The sequence below is a fragment of the Lycium ferocissimum genome, chromosome 9 (genome assembly GCF_029784015.1).
Source record: "Lycium ferocissimum isolate CSIRO_LF1 chromosome 9, AGI_CSIRO_Lferr_CH_V1, whole genome shotgun sequence".
Classification (NCBI taxonomy): domain Eukaryota; kingdom Viridiplantae; phylum Streptophyta; class Magnoliopsida; order Solanales; family Solanaceae; genus Lycium; species Lycium ferocissimum.
The window spans coordinates 38,679,312-38,702,321 of NC_081350.1; the positions used below are offsets into that span (position 1 = coordinate 38,679,312).

General features: G+C 34.2%; 2 protein-coding genes across 9 annotated transcripts; one reads left to right on the forward strand and one right to left on the reverse strand.

Annotated features, from left to right (window-relative positions):
- Positions 1-2,604: 2,604 nt before the first annotated feature.
- On the forward strand, positions 2,605-15,607 carry LOC132030657 (uncharacterized). Of its 6 annotated transcripts, none has more exons than XM_059420369.1 (18): positions 2,607-2,900; positions 4,431-4,653; positions 4,770-4,844; positions 5,128-5,202; positions 6,116-6,213; positions 7,244-7,478; positions 8,338-8,435; positions 8,758-8,893; positions 9,000-9,116; positions 9,450-9,557; positions 9,941-10,038; positions 10,361-10,496; positions 10,652-10,768; positions 11,104-11,226; positions 12,839-13,178; positions 13,730-13,926; positions 14,241-14,305; positions 15,055-15,607. In XM_059420369.1, the coding sequence occupies exons 1-18, from the start codon at positions 2,793-2,795 to the stop codon at positions 15,232-15,234; spliced, it is 2,529 nt and encodes an 842-aa protein (XP_059276352.1). In that variant the 5' UTR covers positions 2,607-2,792; the 3' UTR covers positions 15,235-15,607. The 6 variants fall into 6 exon arrangements, with proteins under 6 accessions (XP_059276356.1, XP_059276352.1, XP_059276354.1 ...); XM_059420371.1 differs by having other exon boundaries at positions 9,000-9,080; positions 9,447-9,557; XM_059420372.1 differs by having other exon boundaries at positions 9,000-9,080.
- A 294-nt stretch (positions 15,608-15,901) lies between these two features.
- Positions 15,902-20,612, reverse strand: LOC132030659 (protein ABIL2-like). 3 transcript variants are annotated; one of them, XM_059420378.1, is made up of 9 exons: positions 20,136-20,370; positions 19,443-19,525; positions 19,193-19,343; positions 18,211-18,310; positions 18,010-18,102; positions 17,507-17,570; positions 17,325-17,413; positions 16,685-16,821; positions 15,902-16,500 (listed from the first exon to the last, which is right to left on the reverse strand). In XM_059420378.1, exons 1-9 carry the CDS (start codon positions 20,238-20,240, stop codon positions 16,318-16,320), a joined length of 1,005 nt encoding a protein of 334 aa, XP_059276361.1. In that variant the 5' UTR covers positions 20,241-20,370; the 3' UTR covers positions 15,902-16,317. The 3 variants fall into 3 exon arrangements, with proteins under 3 accessions (XP_059276361.1, XP_059276359.1, XP_059276358.1); XM_059420376.1 differs by lacking the exons at positions 17,507-17,570; positions 18,211-18,310 and adding an exon at positions 20,461-20,612 and having other exon boundaries at positions 18,023-18,102; positions 20,136-20,276; XM_059420375.1 differs by lacking the exons at positions 17,507-17,570; positions 18,211-18,310 and adding an exon at positions 20,399-20,590 and having other exon boundaries at positions 18,023-18,102; positions 20,136-20,276.
- Between the last annotated feature and the right edge of the window lie 2,398 nt (positions 20,613-23,010).

Below are 23,010 nucleotides of genomic sequence, written 5' to 3' on the forward strand. Positions count from 1 at the left end.
TTAATCTTTCCTGTCCAGTCTAAGAAATTCTCGAATTCATTTGTGATTCCTGGATTTCATCTATCAGGTGCATGGCAGGGCCGGCTCAAGGGGCAACAGAAGTGAAGAGGCCTCCCAAACCTTGGGGCCCCCAAAATTGTTTACTACTAGTTATTTGAATGACTAAATTGTTCTTTGTTGATAGATATGAATCTTGTAGAAGAATAAAACAATACAAATGTTTGTAAAATGAAAAAAGTAGACTGAAAAGGACAACTTGAAGGAGGAGATAATTAGCCTTTATATACTTTTCTGGCAAATCACGTTTCTATTTTTAGTTCGTGTCTTCCAAATTGATATTTGTGCTTGTGCTTTCTTCTTCTTCTTATGCATCTCCATATTTTAAAAGCACATTGATTTTCATTATTTCTGATGCATTTTTAAAAAAAAATTTACCCGTCCCCTGGGAGCTTTCCTTTTTTTTGCTCCCTTGGTGATTCGAACGTGTGTGTATATATACAGGCCTCTCAATGAAGTTTGGCTTTAGGCTACAAATATCATTGAGCCGCCCTTGGTGCATGGTATAAGCTGGGATCGTTTGGTATATGCCTTAATTTAGAAAGTAGCATGATAAATAAGCCATGGTTTAGTTATACACTAAGGGGTCGTTTGGTTGGAAACAAGTTATCCAAGGATAACTTATCCTGCGATTAGTTATCTCGGGATTAGTTATTTCACTCTCCTATAGAGACTATTATCCCAAAATTAATAATTCCGGATTAGTTATACCACTATTTTATCCCAACCAAACGTGAGATAAATTCATCTCAAATATAATCCCGGTATTATTTATCCTTATCCCTTGTATCAAACGAGCCCTTAGTGGTCGTGTGGTAACCGATTAGGAGTAAGTTATTGATGTATTGAATCCTGCATGAGTAATACTGTGTTTGGTAGCTAGTTATGAACTGAGCAATTCATGTATAAAATTAGCACAGTGTTTGGTTTGCAATTTAGAAAACCGCATAGCTAATACATTATAAGTTATGAGGGAATCTATGTACTCCCTCCGTCCCAATTTATGTGGCACTTTTTGCTTTTTGAGAGTCAGTTTGACTAAACTTTGAAGCTAAATTGGATTAGATTAACTTAATATTTTAAGATTAAAATTTATATAGTCGAAAACTACATGAAAAGTACTATAGTTTGTGACTTTTTTCATATTAATTTGGTGAAAAAATACATTTTAAAATGTTGGTCAAAGTTCGTACAGTTTGAATCTTGGAAACTAAGTGCCACATAAATTGGGGAGGGAATATTATTTTATGCAGGACAAAAGGTGGAATAGCTAATACATGTATAACTAAACCATGTATAAAATAATACATAGATTTTCTCATAATTAATTTATGTATTACTAATAGATGCATAACTCTAACCAGCTACCAAACGACCCCTAATTTACCATTGTCTAAACCCAGATTTACTGCCGGGAGAAAGTAAAAGAAAAAAAAGAAAGGGAAAAAAGGAGTAGTTGACTGGTCCACACTGCCCGTTTCACAATATTCCAGACTTTTGTGAGAATTTCAAATTTATATATCACATAATTTATATATCACATATGCCGGCAATAAATTTGATCTTCATGCCGCTTAAGTTAATTGAGGTAATGGGTCATCTGATATATGTTGTTAACCAGTGATATTTAGTAAATCATAATTTGAATAATGTGACTCCTAACAAATGCTAAAGGGGTGAGAAGGAATTCATCTGAATCTCTTAAGTTAGAAAATCACTTTACATCTACAAGATAATTTATTTTTATACGATTTATCTGATTTTATTCATCCTTGCTCCAAAGCTAATCATCTAACTCCAACATTGGAGACTCTTTTTTTTTCTATTCTAGTATGATATTTACAATAGTCACATGATTTTATCACTTTATTATTCTTAGCTTGAGATTTTAGATTTAATTTTCTCATTCTAATTGATCTAGTGATCAATATTAACAAAAAACATGTGCAGTAAATGTCAAATTAATGCATTTATTAATTTGCTTTTGTGATAAAAATCAGCTCACACAGTCGCACTTCAACTATTACTCTTCCCGTCCATTTTCACTTATCCTGTAAATCATAAATAGAATGTCAATTTTATTGTATCATTAATTATTACCATAACACCCAATGATTGAACCAAACATACTTTAAACATTGAACAACCACTAACAATTCATTGAAGATTTCAAATCAATAATTAGAAATAAGGATAAAATAAGTATGAAATGATAGTCTTAATTTTTCAAACTGAACAAATAAAAATGAATATTTTTTTTAGTATATAGAAAAGTAAAAATGAACAATGGAAGCAACTATTCGCTCACAATTATTTTCTTTAACATTTGAGTATTTAGCTAGATAAATCATATTAACCATCAAGCATGTGGGGCGACAGACAGGCAGATCCTCACTTAATCAGAGGTTTCGTGTTCACGCATAGAATTTCTTTTTAGTAGAAAATGTTTTCCAAAATGGATCCTGCGTGGTGCGAATCCAGATATACTTGACTCTAATGCAGCCGGGTGAAAACTCAAAAAAAAAAAAAAAAAAAAAAAAAAAGAGAGAAGAGAAATAAATAATTAACATTACCTTACCCGACTTGGTAAAAATTTCAAATTCTTTCTTAAAAAACTGAAAGCAGAGTACAGTGGAAGCAACCTGAATTTCCCGCTCAACATTTGGCACCAAATTCCCCGATTCTCTCGAAGTTTCTAGAACCATCCATTGTATTCCGAGAAAGCAAAGTCGACAATGGGAGATGCGAAGAAGAAATGGTGCGTTACGTATACGAAACATCTCAAACAGAAACGAAAAGTTTATCAAGATGGCTTCTTAGAACTTCAATCCTCCACTCACAAGGTGTGTTTTCATATTTGCATGCTTAGATATTCCATTTTTCAGATAAATTATGAATTTGGTTGTTTATACATATTGAAGTTAGTTGAAATACCGTTTTTTAGCTGCTCAGCGTTATAATTTGGCAGATATCACGTTTCAAGTAATTTGAGCAAAAATGTAAATTAACTACTCCCTCTATCGGCCATATTAGTTGCCCTGTTTAGCTTTTCGAGAGTCAATTTGATTAATCTTCGGAGCTTAATTGGATTAGATCAATTTAATATTTTAAAATTATAATTTAGATATTCAAAAACTAAAAGTACTACAAGTTGCTATTCTTCTCATATATATATATATATATATATATATGGCTTCTCAGAGCTTCAATCCACCAGCCACAAGGTGTGTGTTCGTATTTCAGCACTTATTCCATTTTCAGATCCATTTGCTTGTTTATACATCTTGGAATTGGTTGAAAAGCTGTTTTGTTGTTGCTTAACTTTCTAATTTGGTAGATATCACGGTTCAAGTAATTTGATGAAAAAAATGTAAATTAACTAGTTGTTTCGGAGTTAATACATGGTTCAATTTGAGGCTGGTTGAAATTGGTTGAAAAAGCATTTTATTAGTTGCTCAGCTTTCTAATTTAGTAGATATCACATTTAATTTGAGGGAAAGAAAAAGGAAAAATGGCGCTCTATGTCTGTTTTTGAAAATATTTACCCCACGTAGTCCATACTTTGAGTTGGTTACCCGATTTAGCTCATATTTGTGTATAAACAGCTTTTATACAGTGTAGGTTGTTACAGTATGTATAATGCTTTCCCCAGTTATAATGTTGTATAACATTGTATATTGGTTACGTGGCGTACTAATTTTCAAAAGCTGTATATTTTTGAAAATCTCCCCCCAAAAAAATGTAAAATAACCAGTTGTTTCGGAGTTAATACATGATTCAATTTGAGTCTGGATTTCATGTATTTCATTAAGATGCAAGTTATGTGCAGTTTCAATTTCACATATTGTTCCATTCAACGTTTAACATAAATTGATTTGCAAGCATAAGTAAGAGAGTCGCAGTCATGCAATCTTCTCTCTTGATACGCTCGATGATATTAAGAGATTTATTTTTGAGTCAGTCTGTAAGAAATTTGAGGAATGAGTATATATGTAACTTTTATGAGCTGCTTGTAAATGAAACTTAAGTAAGGCAATGTAAGCATCTTAAGCTAGGCAGATCAGCAAATAAGCACTGAGTGGCCTTAGTATGGGAATCAAAATATATAGAAAATGTTAAGAAACGTGTTAACCATGTGGATTATGGTATTTGATGCACTCACTACCATTAAATCCTGGATTTGCCTGAACTCTCAAGTTGCTAGAGTCCTATTAGTGCTGCTATCGAGGAGTTTACTGGTACCTAAACAAATATGCTTTTAAGGGGGTGTATGGACTAGCCTTGACAGTTGAGTAGAAAGGGTTTGTGGGTTCTGGTAAAATACATCATCAAGCAATTATGCATAACATCAAAATGTTCTGGTTCTTATACAGGTAATGCTCTATGATGATTGTGAGAAGCTGTTAGGCATTAAGATTTTGAAGAACGATATTGATGTCAAAGAAGGCGAAACATTGGCATTTGATTCTTACCTTGTTGATATTGGTGATCCTCACGGCGATTACAAACCTGTACCCATATTAAAGACTAAACAAATTAAGAAAGAGTCTCAGGAATCTGGGCTACTGCATTCTGGAAAAGGCTCAACTGCTGCTGGTATCTGTCAACATTCTTATTTTTTGGGGGGGCAGTTGTTTACAATTTGATGTTCTTCAATTTTATAGTTTGCACATTATTATTCTTTTTGCAACTCTTTCTTCTTTTTCCTTCAGATAATAGGAAATCTAATCTGGGAAAAAGGAAAGCATTCCCAAGTCCTCTAAGCCCATCGCATAAGATTATTAGAGGTTTGTCAGATGATTTCTTTCCTGCTATATCAGCGTAGTGCAATAATGTGTCCTTTTTTCTTTCTTTCGTCACTGGTTCTGACATTGGAGTTCACAACATGATTCGTGAGGGCCTGTACAAACACATGGTTTCCTATCGTTGAGTCTCTGATTGTGAGATTATGCACTTATGGGTTTAATATGAGTCTGAAAGTTCAAGCTGACGTTTATTAATCTATCTGATGTCTTTCATCTGTTACTGTTCCGAGAGTGACCTATTTCAATAACAAATTTCAACTTGCAGAGTTCAAGAAGAGTGAAGCACACAAATATAATTCTTCTCCAGGTTCGCTTGACATGACAAAGTCAAGCACAGAAGGTAGGAAAATACTTTTGTAGCAACTGCGCTAACTATTTTTTTCTGCATTTCATGTTAAATAATTTTCTTGTTTCAGGCTCTAAAACTTTGATAAATTTACTCCCTCTAGTCCAAATTTAGTAGATCTAATTTCTCTTTCAGTCCATCCAATTTCCTGAACTGAATTGCTGAAGCACTTTCACAGCATTTCCCCAGTACTTTTTCTTGGTTCACTCGCTGTCTATGGAAGTAAGAGGACATTTGAAACTGTAAGGCAAAACAAGAAAATTACTTCAGAATGGTTCTTATGTTCACTCTTTGAAACGAGCTGCATCCCTCCCATTTTATTTTCAGACCACTGCATAGCAGGATGTTTCTTATGTACCCGTACACAACTAGTCTTAATAGAGACACATTCTTTTGTAAAAAGATGAGCTTGTTTATCTTCCTTATCAAAAAAAAAAAAAAAAAAAACTTGTTCATCTTTTCGTTAGGTTATGAAGATGTCAGTTTCTATCTTCCCCTCGTTCATGTATTCACCTTTTGGGTTTTGAGAATATACAGGGAGGTGCCTGTCAAATCCCCCCACCCCACCTTTAGATGAAGTTAAAAAATGATTGCATTAAACTAGTACAACCTTGAGTTGTTTTAGTCGGGGTGTAACATATTTTTAACAAAAATCCTACTTTCTCGTATCTGAACCATACTTTGAACAAATCTTAAAACAGACTACTATTAGAAATGTACTAGTACCTTCTTCTCTTAAGACGTGCTCCAGTCGAATGAATAGGCTCAATTGAGATAATAATACAAGTAAAGCTGGTTAATCATGTTTCCACTACTGGACTTAATATTCAGTTCTCACAGATTGCATTTTCTGTCCATCTTTAAGTATTTTCTGAGAATGAGTTTTCTATTATGATTTTTAATTTAGAATGGCAGGTATTGTACACGACACAAATGACCCAAAAGGCAAAGAAGTTCCATGATGGGTATTTACAACTTGTGATGTCTAGCTCACATTGCAGGCAGGTTGGTTTTTGCAATTATTTCTCGTCTAACTTATACGTATTGAACACCTTCCACAGTTAAGCATCAGCTTGTCACTTACATCTGTGTGCTGGGACCTTCTAAAAGTATATGTTGCTCCTTTTTTGGTCCAATATTTAGAATCTGTGTTACAGGTGCATCACCAACCTTAAGCTCCCTCTACCCAGGCCAAAGCAAAAAAGCTTGCTGTTGCCTGCTTATGAGAGCAAGTTAAAAGATTAACCCATTGACGTCAATGAAATTCCTTTATAAGGTCTTGCTAATGCAAGAGAAAATTCTGAATATTTTAGAACTTATTAGCGTACATGTATTCATAGCAACACTGGATATCGTCTCTGGGTCTCTGGAGAGTTTCAAATTTGAAGGTACTTATCAAAAAAAAAAAAAAAAAAAAAAAAAAACAAAAAAAAAAAAAAAAAAAACTTTGAAGGTAAATATGACCTCACGTTTCATACTTCTGATCAAGGCATGCATTAGAAGAAAACATTTTTGATCTTTACCAAAAATTTCTACTCCTCTTTGTTAACTTTTGAACATCCAGTTAAGGTCCACATACCAAGAGCCAAGAAGGCATTGCCAGGGAATTTGGGGTGAATCAAGAGGAAGGGGGAATGATAAAGAGAAAAATAATAGATGTTGGAGCCGGTTGTAATAGAGAGGCAACAAAGAAGATCTATTTAAGATAAAATATGAGTGACAGTAAATAAGTAGTAGAACACTTGTCAAAAATAATTTCATAATCTTTTGATCAAAGCCCCACACGTTAATTCACAGAACTCTCAGATCTGAAGCTAGGCCTAAGCAAGCTGCTTTCAGCGGCTTCAATGCATCTAATTCTTAAAGATTGGTTTTGTTATTAGCTTATCTGAACTGTAGCTGTAAAACTTTGTGAAAAAATGGTGCCTTTCTTTTCTCTAAATTTCCAATTAGAAGTGCATAGTTATGCTCAATATTATGTCCTTATATTGCTGACTTATTTTTTCGAATAAAAAGTTTTGCTGATTGTTTCCAGATCATGCTGTATGATGCAACCAGGAGACTCCTAGACAGCAGGTTTCTGAAAAAGAATGAGAGCATCATGTCTGGTCAATTGGTAACATTTGATGGTCACTTAGTGGAGTTAGGAGAATGCGAGGAGGGCCAAAAGCCTCCAAAGCAAATCATTCCTCAAGGAAAACATACCATGGAACTTGGAAAAAGAGGACCAATACACGATGAAGTCGCTGTCCATAATAAGTTGCCAGCTGGTAGGTTATAAAATTTCAGTAAGGTAAAGATAATATGTGTTTGATGCGCATGTAGGAATTCCACCTTATAATAGATGACTCTTTTTCTTTAAGAAAAAAAAATTTGGACTTATAAATGAAAATCTGAAATTTCCATGTCTTCGATTTTGGATGGCTAGCTTCTGCGAATCTAGACTGCGTTTCAATAGGTTTTCTGAAAAATATTATTTGTATATAACTTGATTGTAATGTTTCACTTGTTGGGCTATTTTAACAAGTTGTCCGCCATCTTAAAATGGAAACTCTTTACTCATGTTCAGTTATAGCAATAGCCCTGAATCCATGTATAGTCTGAGCTTTATAAGTGTGCCACTTGAATTATATAGAACTTGTATTCCTGACAGCATTTCAATGCAACAATGATCTTCCAAATGACATAGATAAGTTCATTGCTTAAAGAGTTTCATTGTTGAATTGATCTCGAAATTGGATCATAATAGTAGTTGCTGCCCAAAGGTGCTTTATGAAAGACGGTGCACAGCAGTGACAGTACTATTGATTCCGTCGATCGAACGAAACCATTTCTTGCTTTTTTTCTCCTCTCTGGCTTGACTACTCTGCTCATAGCAGCCTGCAGAAAAAGCTCTAGAGCCCCATCTCCTAAGTTGGAGCAAGAAGCAAGGGATAGAGCGCATCTTTCCCCTTTCTATTAGTAGTAAGGTTATCAAAAGGTTCTATTTCTGGATTCACTGTCTTCTGACACTAGTAACCAATGAACTCTACTCTTAAACTCAGCATCATGCTAAAATAGGTCAAAAGATACAGGACAGAGTGCCACTAAAGGACTTGTTTAAACTACTATTCTATACTTTGAGTGCAGAATGGGATGTCATGTATACTACTCAAATAACTCAGAAGGCAAAAAAGTACAGTAACGGAATCCTCAAACTTTCATCATGTGGTTCCTACCAATCTCAGGTTAGTCCTATATCCATCCACACTCCCTGCAACTGTCATTTAGTTCACCTTTGTCGAGTTTGCCAAGGATTTGGTTAATAAGCATGGCCGTGCTTATCTTAGTAGTTTATCTGCCTAATATTTCTATGGTTGCAAATAATTTCTGAAGCTAATCAGTCAGTTATCTAGATCTTGCAGATTTTCAGCATTAACTGACTGACTATGTTTTGACTTCCTGATTTGGATTATTCTCAAACATCAATCAAAATGTTTAGCTGATGATATTACAGATCTCAGTCTTATTAGCTGGTTCTGACATAAACACATACCACAAACAAGTCAGGTTACTCTACTTACAGAAGATGGGATCATACTATGCCGAAGGTTTCTCAAGTTATCAGAACATGTCACAACTGGAGCTACATTGAATTTGCCAAATTATTTGGTTGAAGTTGGTGACATGAGGACTAGTGCAGAAGGTAAGGTTGATCATTTAGCAGTCACATGCTTTAACTGTCTTGACATAAGATTAGTTTCAGAAATTCTCAATGTTCTTTATGGACCTGATTTCATTGCTATGTGCAGGAAAACCTCAAAATGATGCTTCTTCACAAGAGCATGCACAATCTGACATTAAAATATCCGGACTAGAGAAGATCAAATTAAGTAGGAGAATATCCTTCAACAAGCCAATTCCTAATAGTAAGTCTGTTGGTAATTTAGTGTATAATAATGTTGATCTCTAGAAACAGAGCAATCTTGCCTTTTCTTTGCTTAGTTCGTCTTTACATGCACTTTTATTTTGTTTCTGTTGTCAAAGTTTAGTGCCTTTGACAAATATTTAGATATAGATTAGTAATCTGCAAAAAATGGGCCCTTCCCCCACTACTTTTTGTAGCCTGTTGTAACATAGCATCACACATGATTACACCATCAGAAAGGAATATTACAGGCTACATAACTCATGATCTTATTTCAACATCTAGAACTTTCAGTATGTTCACTTTCCTGCTTCCAATTGGTATTGCTTAGCAGGGGAGCCTCAAAATGGACCTTGTTCAGTGGAACATGTGGATTCAAAGACTGGAAGCGTTGACAATACCACAAGTTGTAGCATCTCCAAAACTGACTCTGTTCCTGCAGGTAAGCTTTCTACCTTTTCCTTATGTAAGGTGCAGAATTTAACTTTTCTCCAGAAGATCTGGTCAAGATCATTCACTTTAGACTTTCATCCATTGTAGTTAATCAACGGAACTCCTAATTTAGACAATAAATTGTAAGATTTCAATCATATTGAGTTGTATGTGGCACACTACTAAGGCTGGAGCAAAGAGGCTTCAAAATGGTAAACCCATGCAAAACTTCTGAAGGCTCTTATTATTTGTTCCTTCACCATCTTAACAAACCAAGAAAGATCTTCAATTCTATTTCTGGCTATACTGTCTCGTGACAGGATAGAGTGCCATTAGTTAGTGGACAACCTCCAGGACTTGTTCTTAAACTACTTTTCTATACTTGGAGTGCAGAATGGGATGTCATGTATACTACTCAAGTAACTCAGAAGGCAAAAAAGTACATTAACGGAATCCTTAGACTTTCATCTTGTGGTTCCTACCAATCTCAGGTTAGTCCTATATCCATCCACACTCCCTGCAGCTGTAATTTATTTCATCTTTGTCGAGTTTGCCAAGGATTTGGTTGATAAGCATGACTGTGCTTATCTTAGCAGTTTATCGCCTAGTATTTTTGTGGTTGCAAAGAATTTCGGACGCTAATCAGTCAGCTATCTAGATCTTTGCAGATTCTCAGCTTTAACTGAATGATTATGTTTTGACTTCCTAATTTGGATTATTCTCAAACATTAATCAAAGTGTTTAGCTGATGATATTACAGATCTCAATCTTATTAGCTGATTCTGACATAAACTCACACCACAAACAAGTCAGGTTACTCTACTTACAGAAGATGGGATCATACTATGCCGAACGTTTCTCAAGTTATCAGAACATGTCAGAACTGGAACTACGTTGAATCTGCCAAATTTTTTGGTTGAAGTTGGTGACATGAGGACAAGTCCAGAAGGTAATTTTTCTATGCTACATGGCTAAAATTCTTGCTTTCTTCGTCAGTAAGGTAAGGTTGATCATTTAGCAGTCACAGTTTAACTGTCTTGACATAAGATTAGTTTAAGAAATTCTCTATGTTCTTTATGGACCTGATTTCGTTGCTATATGCAGGAAAACCTCAAAATGATGTTTCTTCACAAGAGCATGCACTATCTGACATTAAAATATCCGCACTCGAAAATATCAAATTAAGTAGGAGGACATCCTTCAACAAGCCAATTCCTAATAGTAAGTCTTTGGTAATTTGGTGTATTAAGTAATGTTGATCTCTAGAAACAGAGAAATCTTGCCTTTTCTTTGCTTAGTTCATCTTTACATGTACTTTTGTTTTGTTTCTGCCATCAAAGTTTAGTGCCTTTGACAAATATTTAGATATAGATTAGTAAACTGCAAAAATCGGCCTTTCCCCCACTACTCTTTATAGCCTGTTGTAATGTAGCATCACACATGATTACAGCATCAGAAAGGAATATTACAGGCTATAGATCTCATGATCTTACTTTCAACCTCTATAGCTTCAATTATGTTCACTTTACCTGCTTCTAATTGGTATTGCTTAACAGGGAAACCTCAAAATGTAGCTATTTCACTAGAACATGTGGATTCAAAGTCTGCAAACATTGACAATAACACAAGTTGTAGGATCTCTGGAACAAACTCTGTTCGTGCAGGTAAGCTGTCCATATGTAAGGAGCAGAATTTAATTTTTCTCCAGAATATCTGGTCAACATCATTCATTCGTGGCTTTCATCCATTTGCTGTTAATCAATGGAACTCCGAATTAAGACAACAAATTATAAGATTTCAACCAAATTGAGTTGTATGTGGCACACAACTTAGGCTTGGAGCAAAGAGGCTTCAAAATGGTAAAGCCATTTGGAACTTCTGAAGGCTCTGAGTGTTTGTTCCTTCACCATCTTAACAAGCACAAGTAATCTTAAATTTGTGGAATTAGATTTTGTTTTAAAGTTGCTGAGCTGCCTTACCTTAGATTAGCGGGGAACTGGCTAATTAACTTTAGAAATGCTTTTTCTTTTAAAAAAGATGAATATGTGGATTGCAAGAAAATCATTACAGGTAACTTCTAAATTAAGTTCTCATTGAAGAAAAAAGGAACAAAATATCAATCACTTGTGACAAGGGGGGAGCAGAGGTTTAGGACAAAAGTGGAGAGATGGAGCAAACACAGAAACAAGAAAAGTGGAGAGATGGAGCAAACAGAGAAACAAGAACAGGATCAGCAAAACAGAAAGTGGGGTTGAAGAGCGGGATTGACGTTAAAATTATTACTGTTTAAATCATTTTGTGACGTTTCATTGAGGTAAAAGAGGAATGATAGGAAGAGGAGAAGAAAAAGAGGGTTGGAGGAGAAGAAAAAGAGGGTTATAAATTTGTAAGGTTTAAAAGTCGAGGGATTTGAAATTTGGATATTCAGAAGTAAAAGTGGAGGAGTTGAATATAAGGATTCTCAGAAGTCAAACTGTGGCGGTTTGAATTTTGGATTCTCCTGTATAGAAGCTTTTTGAACCCCTCCAATTGGATGAAAAGGAGGAAATATACCTCTCTAACGTCCTTCAACCCGCACCAAATAATCCGGAAGTAAATTATCAATCATTCCAACCTAAGGTAAGTAACAAAGGAGTTTCTCTCTCCTATGCCAATCCTTTCCCTTTCATGGAACCAAACACAGTGTCAGCAAAATGCAATGTTTTTCTTTTCGACTAAGCAAGTCATAAGGTTTATTTGGGGAAAAACTGTTATATAGTGTCATTAGAATGTAACAAAAAGAGGCTGATATCCCTCCTTTAACTAATATGTTTTTTCTTGATAAGTAGATATGACATGTTTTTTTTTTTTTTTTTCTTCTTATGCAAACGAACATGCTGACAATAACTATTCTGCATTTGCTTAAACAAAATTATCAGTGGAAATGGATTTCCTTCTACTGTTGTATAATTGACAATGAATGACTTTCATCAATTTTTTCTTGGGAATAAGACTGAGTTGCCTTTGGCTTAATTAGTATTGGATCCCACCTTAGTTTGATATTTAAATCAGTCATTAATCTCCAAGTTCATACTACGTAAAGATAAATATCAAGGACTGGTGTATATTTGTCCGGTGCAACTGATGAATTAGACATGTCATATATGCTATACATCGAGTTAGTTAACTTGGAGTTGCAAGAAACTTCAGTTTCTTAATTCTTTTTGGCAAGTAAGGCCAATGTTTCCTTTTTTCCAATCTAGTCAATTGCTAAATATCTTTTAACTATTGGTACTATTTGTCTCATGACAGCCCATGAAATTTTGTCCATTCTTAAAAAACCCATCACTTCGGAAGGTGTTGTCACTGTAAGGAGCAGCACATATGCAGATGAATGCCAACTACTGCAGTCATCAGGTCTTGTTTCCAGTGCTATTAAGAGAGAAACAGAGGAACATTTCATGCAATACTTCAATGATAAAGGTAGTTCACCAGAGCATAAGGTAGAAGAAACTATCATGACTCATAGAAACGACAGGAAAATCTCAAAGATGAAAGCTACTGATGCATTCCATTTGGACAGCATATCCCAACCATCGGATTGTGCTGACCAAAGAGTATCTCAAACTCAGTCATTAAGCTTGTCTACTGGGTAAGTATTGAAAGACATTCCGAGGTTAATAACCACCCTTCAATTTGTCAACTTTGTCTGCTCATGCGTCTATGGTTGTGCTATGAAAAGCCATCTAAGCAATGAAGCGATGCAAAACAAGTGGTTATCTCTTCATAGATGAAGCCATGCGTTTGCACTAAGTGATTCCGACGAGATCAGTGGCTTCTTTGAATCTCAACTTTGAGGAGTTGGATTAATACGACATTATTATGTATTGGATGCTAAAATTAGTTATTTCAATTGCAACTTAATTGTTATCATACTAAATTCTTAGAAATTTGATATTTTCTGATATTCCGTAATTTGTGCGCTTCACTTCTCGCTTTTCGCTTCAAACTCCATGACCTTGTCGCTTTTTTGCACTTTTTGCTTTTAAGAACATTGGTCTATGGATACTTGGCATATCAGTTGTTTATGTGTTAAGATTATATGGCAGTTTTAACTAGTACTTGTCATATTCTTGATAAAAAAAACAAAAAAAAAAACTAGTCCTTGTCATATTATATTTGGTTTGACTTAATTTTTTCCAGATTAGCAGCGGCGGATATATGGTCGTGTGATGTAGAATGCGCTCTCACAGAGAGAAGGTCCCCAACTGCGAAGCTGAAGCATTTGGCTATTCCTGAGTCAGACTCTAAGGTTAAAGCAGTTGAAATACTCTGCCACGACAGGTCTAGTAAAATTTCAGAAATCAAGAAAGCATCTGAATCTGTCTCCCACCACCAAGGCAAGCATCCTCAAGAACACATACCAGCGTATCAATTTTCCTACTTCCTCCAGTCCATTTTAAATGTCTTTTAAGGTTTTGGCAGACCCATTAAGAAAAATATTTCTCCTCAAATTGAGTATACTGTTGCGAGACTTTTTAGAAAATTTTATAGATCATTTATTAGAGCAATGGTAGTATGGAAAAAAGTAATTAAGGCCTTTTGGCTTCCTAAAGCGACACATAATGTGGACCAATTGCTTTGCTAAATGACATAAAAATGGACGGAAGGTAGTATTAATTACATTTTCTGTCATTTGCTTCTATCTGTGCAGATAATCATAGTGGCTCAATGGCTGCATTAACAGATTTCTGCACCTTAACTCATGCGTCCGACAAGGTAAGCCGTTGTACTCCCTGTTCCTTTTTGAGGTTTGAGTCAAATATGAAGAGGAGAAACTTAGTTTCCTTCTACATAACAAAAGGAAAATAAGAGGCTGTTGGTTTTTGAAACAAAGAAATACAGGAAAATAAAGAGGAAGAAAACTTTAAGAATTAGAGTTGAATGCAGTAGAGTACAAGAAAGAAGAGAGCTTATGAACTGAAGTTGAAAGTTCGATATATTTTTACTGCAGTATAAGACTACAATTTATAATAGAAAATACTAACTTAAAAACCTAAAGATAAGCAAAGAAAATCTGCTGAAAATAACAAATTCCTAAAGACTAGGAAATACTATTTATTCAAAATTCAAATAGAAATCAACTCCTAAATACTAGGTCTAACTAGTTGACTAGGTAAAACTTAATAAATTACTACAGTAATAAGATTTGCAGTTCTAAAGCAAATATTCAACAGAAGCCAAGAGTGAATAGGAGTTGAAAAGTAGGGAAGAAAAGGGTATTTGGAAACAAAGGAGAAAAGAGGAACTTTAGAGTTAAAATATTGGTTTCTGATGGAAACTACTAAGAAAATTATACGTATGCCAATCAACTTTAATAGAGGAATATTGGAACACCAACTTCTCATCCATTATTTCCTCAAATGGATTCACTAATGCCAATTACAACATTTTCCTATGTGATGAAAATTACTGTACGACGGTGCCACCAATACTTGTTTTCTGACAGTATCTGCTGTTTTCTTTAGCCTTCTGCAGATAACAAGCAGACAGATACCCAGTGGCAAGAGGCATTTTCTGGTGTCACTGTCGATGTTTCAAGTGATTCTGCTCAACAGTTCCATGGTCACTCAACGGAGATAAAATCTGAGCATGACAACAGTGCATGCACAATGGATGATTTTCCTAGTTTTGATCTTGGATTTTAGACAATCGTGTTGTTCTTTTCCATGTATCAGCAAAATACCATCAGTGAGGCTTTTCTCAAGATATTCGCAGACTCGCCTATTGTGGATATGCTCAGACAAGAATTGTTTATAAATTGTAGCCTCTTCATAATTACTGTTGATTTGAAGGAAAAAGAGTTAAAAGGTTACTGAAAAAATGAAGCTATAACTTTGAGGATATTGTCGTTACTGGACTGTGTTTCAATTTTTTTATATGAACTTAGATGTATATTTTTCATTTTGATTTCAAAATGCTATGGTACTTTGAATTACAATATTGCCAATACTATATGTAATATAATAAAGTTTACAAAAGAGATACATACGACTATCATAATATCAAACCCAAAATTGATGTATTCACCTTTAGTTTTGTAGACTGTTGTATTTAAGACATGATTCATAGGAACTTCCGGTGGATGCAATGAAGTAAAGAAGTGTTATTGTATACAAGTTGAAATCGTGTTACTAGCTTTAAATGATTTATTTTACTCTTTGTAATCTTTTTTTATTTTTTTTTATTTTCTATCTTCAATTCGTTTTGGAACTTGATTTGAGAAGATCTATTTCGCTTGAGTATCTATTTTGTGCTTTAAACTCTCCCAAGATATTACATTAAAGTTTAAAATGGTTAGGAAAGATATAACAATAACTGCAGAAACATTTCACTTAGAAATTCGATTCACAAGATAAGTTGAAGCAATTTGACATGGAACATGGTCACAAGATGAAGGCAATGAACTTTCAAATACATTGCTCTTAATTCATTGAATTATTCTTTGATTAAGCACCCTTGTATCATCTTTTAGTTTTCTCTCTCTTATTTAGAATTACCATTTCTGAAAGGGATCATTGGCATAAACCTGCAAACGACATAGTATACATTTTACAGAGTTTCCAAACTTTCTTCTGCCTGCATTTTCATATCTTTGCTCATGCAGTAAGCCATGTTTCCATATACTTGTAACCTGTTCTACTTTTTCTACGTAGTTGATACCATCAATTGATGAAAGCACTGATTTTTAGCTCTGGAAAACTCGACGATATCTCTATTTCCTGATTTCATCATCTATCGTCGTGGTATTTGGAAGGTATACCTGCCTTTCTTGATCCCTGACCATGACCATGACGGCTGAGGAAAGCTGTTAGTAAATTCTTACTCTTTCTGGCGTAATTTTGCATATCCTTTGCACTGTTTCTTTCCGGATTTATGGACATTGAAATCGCCCTCCGTGGCTCAGATGGACACTGTTATTACCCAAAACATATGATACATATGGTCATTTAGCATGAACAAACATTTTTTCTTCTCCACCAACATAATGTACTTGATTGCTATGTTGCTCGAACTCTTCAAAAAATGTTAACCAGTGCGATAACATTTTTGGAGAGTCCGAGCAACACATCTTAATTGCATGATTAAAGTTCTTACCCTCTGTCTAATATTAGAAGTGCTGGGAGAAATTGATCTTCTGATGGCTGATCCAAAACGCATCAGAGGAGAAACTGATCTATTGACGGATCCAGAACGGTTGAGACCAAATTTAAGTGGTGAAACTGATCTATTCCCTGTTTCATTATTGAATATGTTAACTAGAGTTTTTATCTTCTACATACTGACAGGGTTAAAAAAATTACAGTATCAGATCACCTAAACATAACTGATAGTTAAAGACTATAAAAGGCGGGATTAGTAACCTGGAAAATAAGGTAGATTACCTAATACAATAAGTTAAACAATTATGATAGTGCAAAAAAATTTATGTTGCCTGCGCATATAAGTTAAATCCGTGTTAATTTACTCAGGAGACGTCTGTTCAAAAGAATGTTTTTTTTTTTTTTCCAAAAAGAAAATAAGAATTTTTTTGGTTATATATGTGATTGATTTTTTGTATTTCTTTTTTAAAATAGGTTTTTCAAGTGAAATGCTTGTCGAAACACACCTACAATTTCCAAATACCTTGTTCAACTTAATTCAGATACTACATTTTTTCAAGATATTATATTTTTTATGTCCAAACGCCTATTAATATTGTACTGTGTATAACTAAGAAGTTTAAGTTGGTACTGACCAACTTCTTTGGTGGAGGCAACCCTTGTAAATGAGAAGTTAAGAGGATTTGGAGAAGCATCTGTCCATGAAATCTTGGGAGGCCTTTTCCTGTATCAATTTTAAAATGGTTACCGACTTTGAAGGCAAAATTGGCAAAAAGAAAGGGTTATCATAAGTATTCTCATTAATTGAAAAACCTACATGTAATGTTTAGATGGATGAGGCTTTGATGGTAGAGCTTGAAAAGGATGAGGAAAACAATCACCTAATGGCAAGAGAGAAGAACCAAAGAAAGTTAAAAAGAAAAAGAACTAAAAAGGGCAAAGATAAAAAGAATTTTGTAAATTTCGAGACCATATCATCTAAAAGCGTAAGTTGTTGGAATTTGTTATGTTTTAACACGCCCCTCATTAAATTGCACGGTCATCTCATCTAAAAGTTTAACTTGTTGAAGATATAACTTACATGAAAAGTATGCTCCTTCCGACGGCTTAAAAACTTTTAGACTATATTGATCGGCCTCTTCAAAAATATTGTCGGGTGTGTGTCGGATCCTCCAAAAGCTATGCATTTTTGGAGGATCGGACAAGAATGCTGCAATATATTTGAAGAGTCCGAGCAACATAGCTCTTAGATGAGATGGTCATACAATTCAACAGAATTCAAAGGCGCTAAGAGAACAAGAATATGGCAAAATAATGTACCATTCTTAGGCACCTGCAAGTCATCTTGAGGACACAAGTTGTGTTCCTTATTTCTTGGTCTTGGTTTTGGCACTGCAGGTTGTGTCTCTGCAGCTGCAAAATGTGAATATTGAGAATGAAATTGAAGCGAAGCACATTTGTTTGTTTTTAAGAAAGTAGCAAAAAATGATTATTGCAATATAGAGGGAAAAAAATAATTGCCTGAAATCATGTAACGCTTATGTTGCTTTGGAGTCAGAATTATCAAAGATTGTTGCAAGAGGCCACTTCGATCAACAATTTCTTGGCATGTTTGCAATTTCTAATTTGGAGTAACACAGAAAAAAAAATGGTAAGACGGGAATTATAGAGATCTTTTAGTATTAGGGAAACTAAATTCTAATAATTTTGGACTAAAAAATACTTAAATGGAGCAACATGATCAGCAGGGATTCAAATAACTGTCTCCACTTAACTTGAGATTGAGACATTGTTGTTGTTTGCGGTGAAACTAATCGTTCTTGTAAGTTGTCTTAAACAACTAAGTTCGCTTCATAGTTAGCATCTTATAAAAGAGTTTTAAGACTATTTGATGGTAAATGAGTGTTATGGAACTATATATGTTTTATTCATCGGTTTGGTGTTAACATTAGATTCAGTCAGTCAGAACACCTAAAAGATAACTACAAGTAACCAGTCATAAAAGTAAGATTGTTAACCTCAAAACTAAGACATGTTACATGCTACATGATAATATACAAAAAAGGAATTCTTTACACTATTTAGTATACCAGCAACAACTACTACCAGAGGCGGAGCCAGGATTCGAGGTTTGGGGATTCGGAATTTTAAGAGAATTAAAAAGAGAAACTTCCTTATAGCAAAAAACCAAAAAACACTGGTACTATTGAGGTTTCAAACCCAAATCTCGAGAAAGAGAGAGCTTAGTGCCTCTGCTTTACCATTGAGCCCTCTGCTTATTTGTTTATGCGGGTTCGCCAGTAAATAATATCTATCTTTACTGAATTTTTCTAGTACAAATATAGGGTCTACGCAAAAGCTGCTGGGTTCGCCGAACCCCCTGCCCAAACCCCCCTTAAACACTACAGCTCCGCCCTTGCCTACTACTACCATGTCAGAGTCCCAAACAAGTCTGGGACCGACTATATGAATCCTTTACACTATCAATAAATATAAGTATTACCTGTTCCATGCATGAGAATCGAAGCTTGGTTGTAGAAAATTCATCAACCTTTTCATCCAAGAAGCTATTTAATTTACATGCCACAGAGCCCAAATGGTCCACACTACTAAGTAGAGCCTTACTCACATAATCTTTCAAAGTCTCTATCACTCTGCGTTTAAAACAAAGAAACAAATAATTAGGAATACAAAATTGATTAACAATTTTTTTTTTCCACAAAACAATTCAATAAGTATGGAAATGTACTCACAATGCTTTGTGTTCATTTTCCCCATAAGAAGACTCAAAGTATTCAGCAGCAGAGTACAACTGTTTCCTTAAATTCTTCAAGTCCTAAATTCCCAAACAGCAAAAGAGTTTAAGTTATATACATTGATATTATACACAATTAAGAAAAATTAGTCTGCAGTAATGGGGAACGAGAGGTGGAACCGGGATTTGGAGTTTATAGGTTCTGAACTTTCCACCGAACCAATAGCTTGTTTAAGTTACTGGATTGGGAATTACATATTGACACATATTTAGTGAATTTTTTAATACTAATACAACATCTAAGCAAAAGCTATTGAATACATTATTCATCCCAATCCTGTAACTCCTACTCCATCCCTGTAGATAACTCTCTGTATCAAGACTGATATAGTAATCTAGATACTAAAATGAGAACCTGCTATAACCAGTAAAATTTCATTGATTGTGTAAAAATTTTGTACACTATCAGTGTAAATTTAAATGCAAAAAGAAAACTTCCATTTATACCAGAAAACCAAGATTCATATCTTACATCCTATGTTGCTAGGACTCTTCAAATATGTTATCGTACCATTCTACCATATCAAATCTTCCAAAAATGCACTAGAACCCGACACACACACGGCATTATATTTGAAGAGTCCAAACAACATAAAAACATAGAAATTGTAATGGAGATTAAAGCTCTTGCCTTTAAACTATCAGAGAATTGCAAGCTATGCTGCATGAATATTTCATCATAATTAGAACCTTCTTGAGGACCATTTGCTGCAGAAAATGGAGGCTCATTTCCCATGATTTAGATATTAAAAACTTAAGCTTCTTCAAAAACCTGCCACCAATGAACGAATCACAAAAATCATGTGATAGCTTTAAATATAGTATCTTTATTCTTGAAAATAACAAAAAGAAACAGAGTATACCCCTGTATTATAAAGGATAAGAGTTTATGACCTTTAAATATATCCAACAAGCCCACAAAAAGTAAAATAAATATTCAATCTTTTTGTTCAAACCTGCTATTCAAAAATGAATAATTGTATCTGGGAAACTGTGAAGAAGAAGAAAGTGGGCAGAAAAGAGAGCCAAAAGGGGACAAAAGATCAATAATACAAGTGGTGGGAAGAGATGTGTGAGAGACAGGGTTGTGGGGTACCAAGGATCTAAAAGGATGGGGTCATATATATATAGAGAGAGAGTGTGGGTAAGTAATATTTATCGTCCGTATAAATAATTTTTACACTAGCAGGTTATCTTTATTTGTCACCGTAAATAGCATATCTTATTTCAAATCTTACATTTCAAAGAGGTTTACCTTTTGTAATCCTTTGGACAACCAAATAGTTTTAAAAAGTTATTTACAATAATATATAAAACTTAAACTCACATATATATAGTGAAATCTGAAAGTGAGGCATGCTTCTGAAAGGCAAGAGCCAATTGTCCTCCAACATTGCTTTTAACATTTAGTGGCACATTCATGATTGTAAATGTTTTACCTTGTTGTCAGGGTAGCTTTGTTCTTACTTTTTCCCCTCTCCCCTAAAACAATAATGATTGATCCTTAACATAGTGTATTGTCTGCTTTAGCTCAGCAGAATAACTGATTTTATACAAGGCGGATTTAAAATTTCAACTTTATGAGTTTTTTACAATGATCTCAAATGCTAGCGATTGAGTTCTGATTTTTTTTAAAAATATGAATACAAAGTTTAGGTCAAAGCTATTATGGTAGGACCGGTATTTTCAAGCCTACATTCGCCCCTGACTTCATGAGTTTGTCTTTGGGCTTCATCACATTAAGTTAAAAGCGCACATATTACATGAACTTATACTCAATCTTATATAGTAATCTGATATGACATAAAGTGTCATGTGTATTTTCCTTTTTCTTTTCGATGTGAAATTTATCTAAAGTGTCATATGTATTTCTTTTGAAAATTGACAGCCTAAAAGTTTGTCAGTACTCCACCTTTACCTACCTTCATTAGCGCACGGTCAATCGCAAGCTTCACATAAACTCTCCTTCAAGGATTCAACATGCTCTTTTGAAATTTGTTCCACCATCGTATTGCAGGATATCCAGCTCTAATGGTAGGATAGCTTTTCTTTGCATTAGACACAATTGCTCAGACTTGTTAGCAACATTATGTTGTGTTTTTCTAACATGATTAAGCAATATCATTAGTTAAGCTTTATCTACTTGAATTCTTGAGTTTTTTAAAAAAAAGGGTAAGTTTAGGATATTTGTATTCAATATACATAATTTAGTTTAGTAATCATACACAATATGTTAAAGAAGGTACACTAAACTTTCCTCTATTTAGGCTTTGAGTTATTTTTGGAATAGTTTAACTTCTTGGTGATTAGTAAGGAAAAGAAAATCAAAAGATATCTGTTTTAATGCTTTTTGTCTTTACTTTCTTAAAGCAGAAAATATGCAGTCTAATTTGTCTGTTTTGGAGGAAAAGTTCCAAAAAAGACTACGTAGGCTATGCTATGTATTGTCATGTTTAAAATTTGTGGTTAGGTAGAAAATTTATAATTTATAATTATTGGATATTGGTGTTCTTTAGAAGCTATATAATTTAGTGCCGAGGGAATGTTGGCATATTAAAGTCCATAATTGATTTCTATAACTACTTCACCAAAATAATTTTGAAGAAAAAAAACAGACTTTTATTAAAGGTGAAGCTGCTAAGGTTACAAGAATATAAGTATAGCATTAAATTGGGTGCAAGTAAGTCAATAATTCAGATTTGGAATTAATACTAATGCTTTCTTTGTATACTTTTTCCCATAGAGGGAATAGTGATGTGACCACAAAGGGAATTGAAGTATTACGTATCAAATGAAATAATTTCAAAGTCCAAACCAAACACATTCATGAATTAAATATAATTTCAAATTGTAAGTGTGTAGACGAAATAAATATAATGTGTTTGGAGTTGCTAGAAACACAAAAGATCTCCCTTTTCACACTTATTTGAATAGAATAAAATAATTCTATCAGAATTTTCTATAATTTATTTAAAGATTTCTTGTGTAAACACTTTTCCCAACATATCATATGATTCTCGTTCTTGAAAACCCACATTTTTCCAAAGCCATAAAACAGACGGAATTCTAGTATTCCTTGTGGAGGCAAATACTTTTATGCATACCTCTTCTGGTTGATCCACACCATCCTCTATTCTCGTAAGATACACACTAGCTAACAAACCCCCGCTGAAAGCGCTACATCATAGGCACATTGAGAGCGGAGATAATTAAACCCGTATACATAAAAAATGACAGGATCATAATGTAACTTAAAAAGCAATTGTATGAGACTACAAAATTAAATCTCTCGTCTCTAGCCTTCATCGACGGGCTCTATATACCAAGTTACTAACACATACAAAATTAAAAAAACGTGTATATATAATAAATATTACTTTGAACCTATCGACTTTAAATATTGAATCCCTGTGTAAATAGAATTATCATATCCTCAAGAATCTTGGCACCCTAATCTTCGTAGTTTAGCAAGTTTTATTGCATCTTTATATTTTGGAGAACTTATT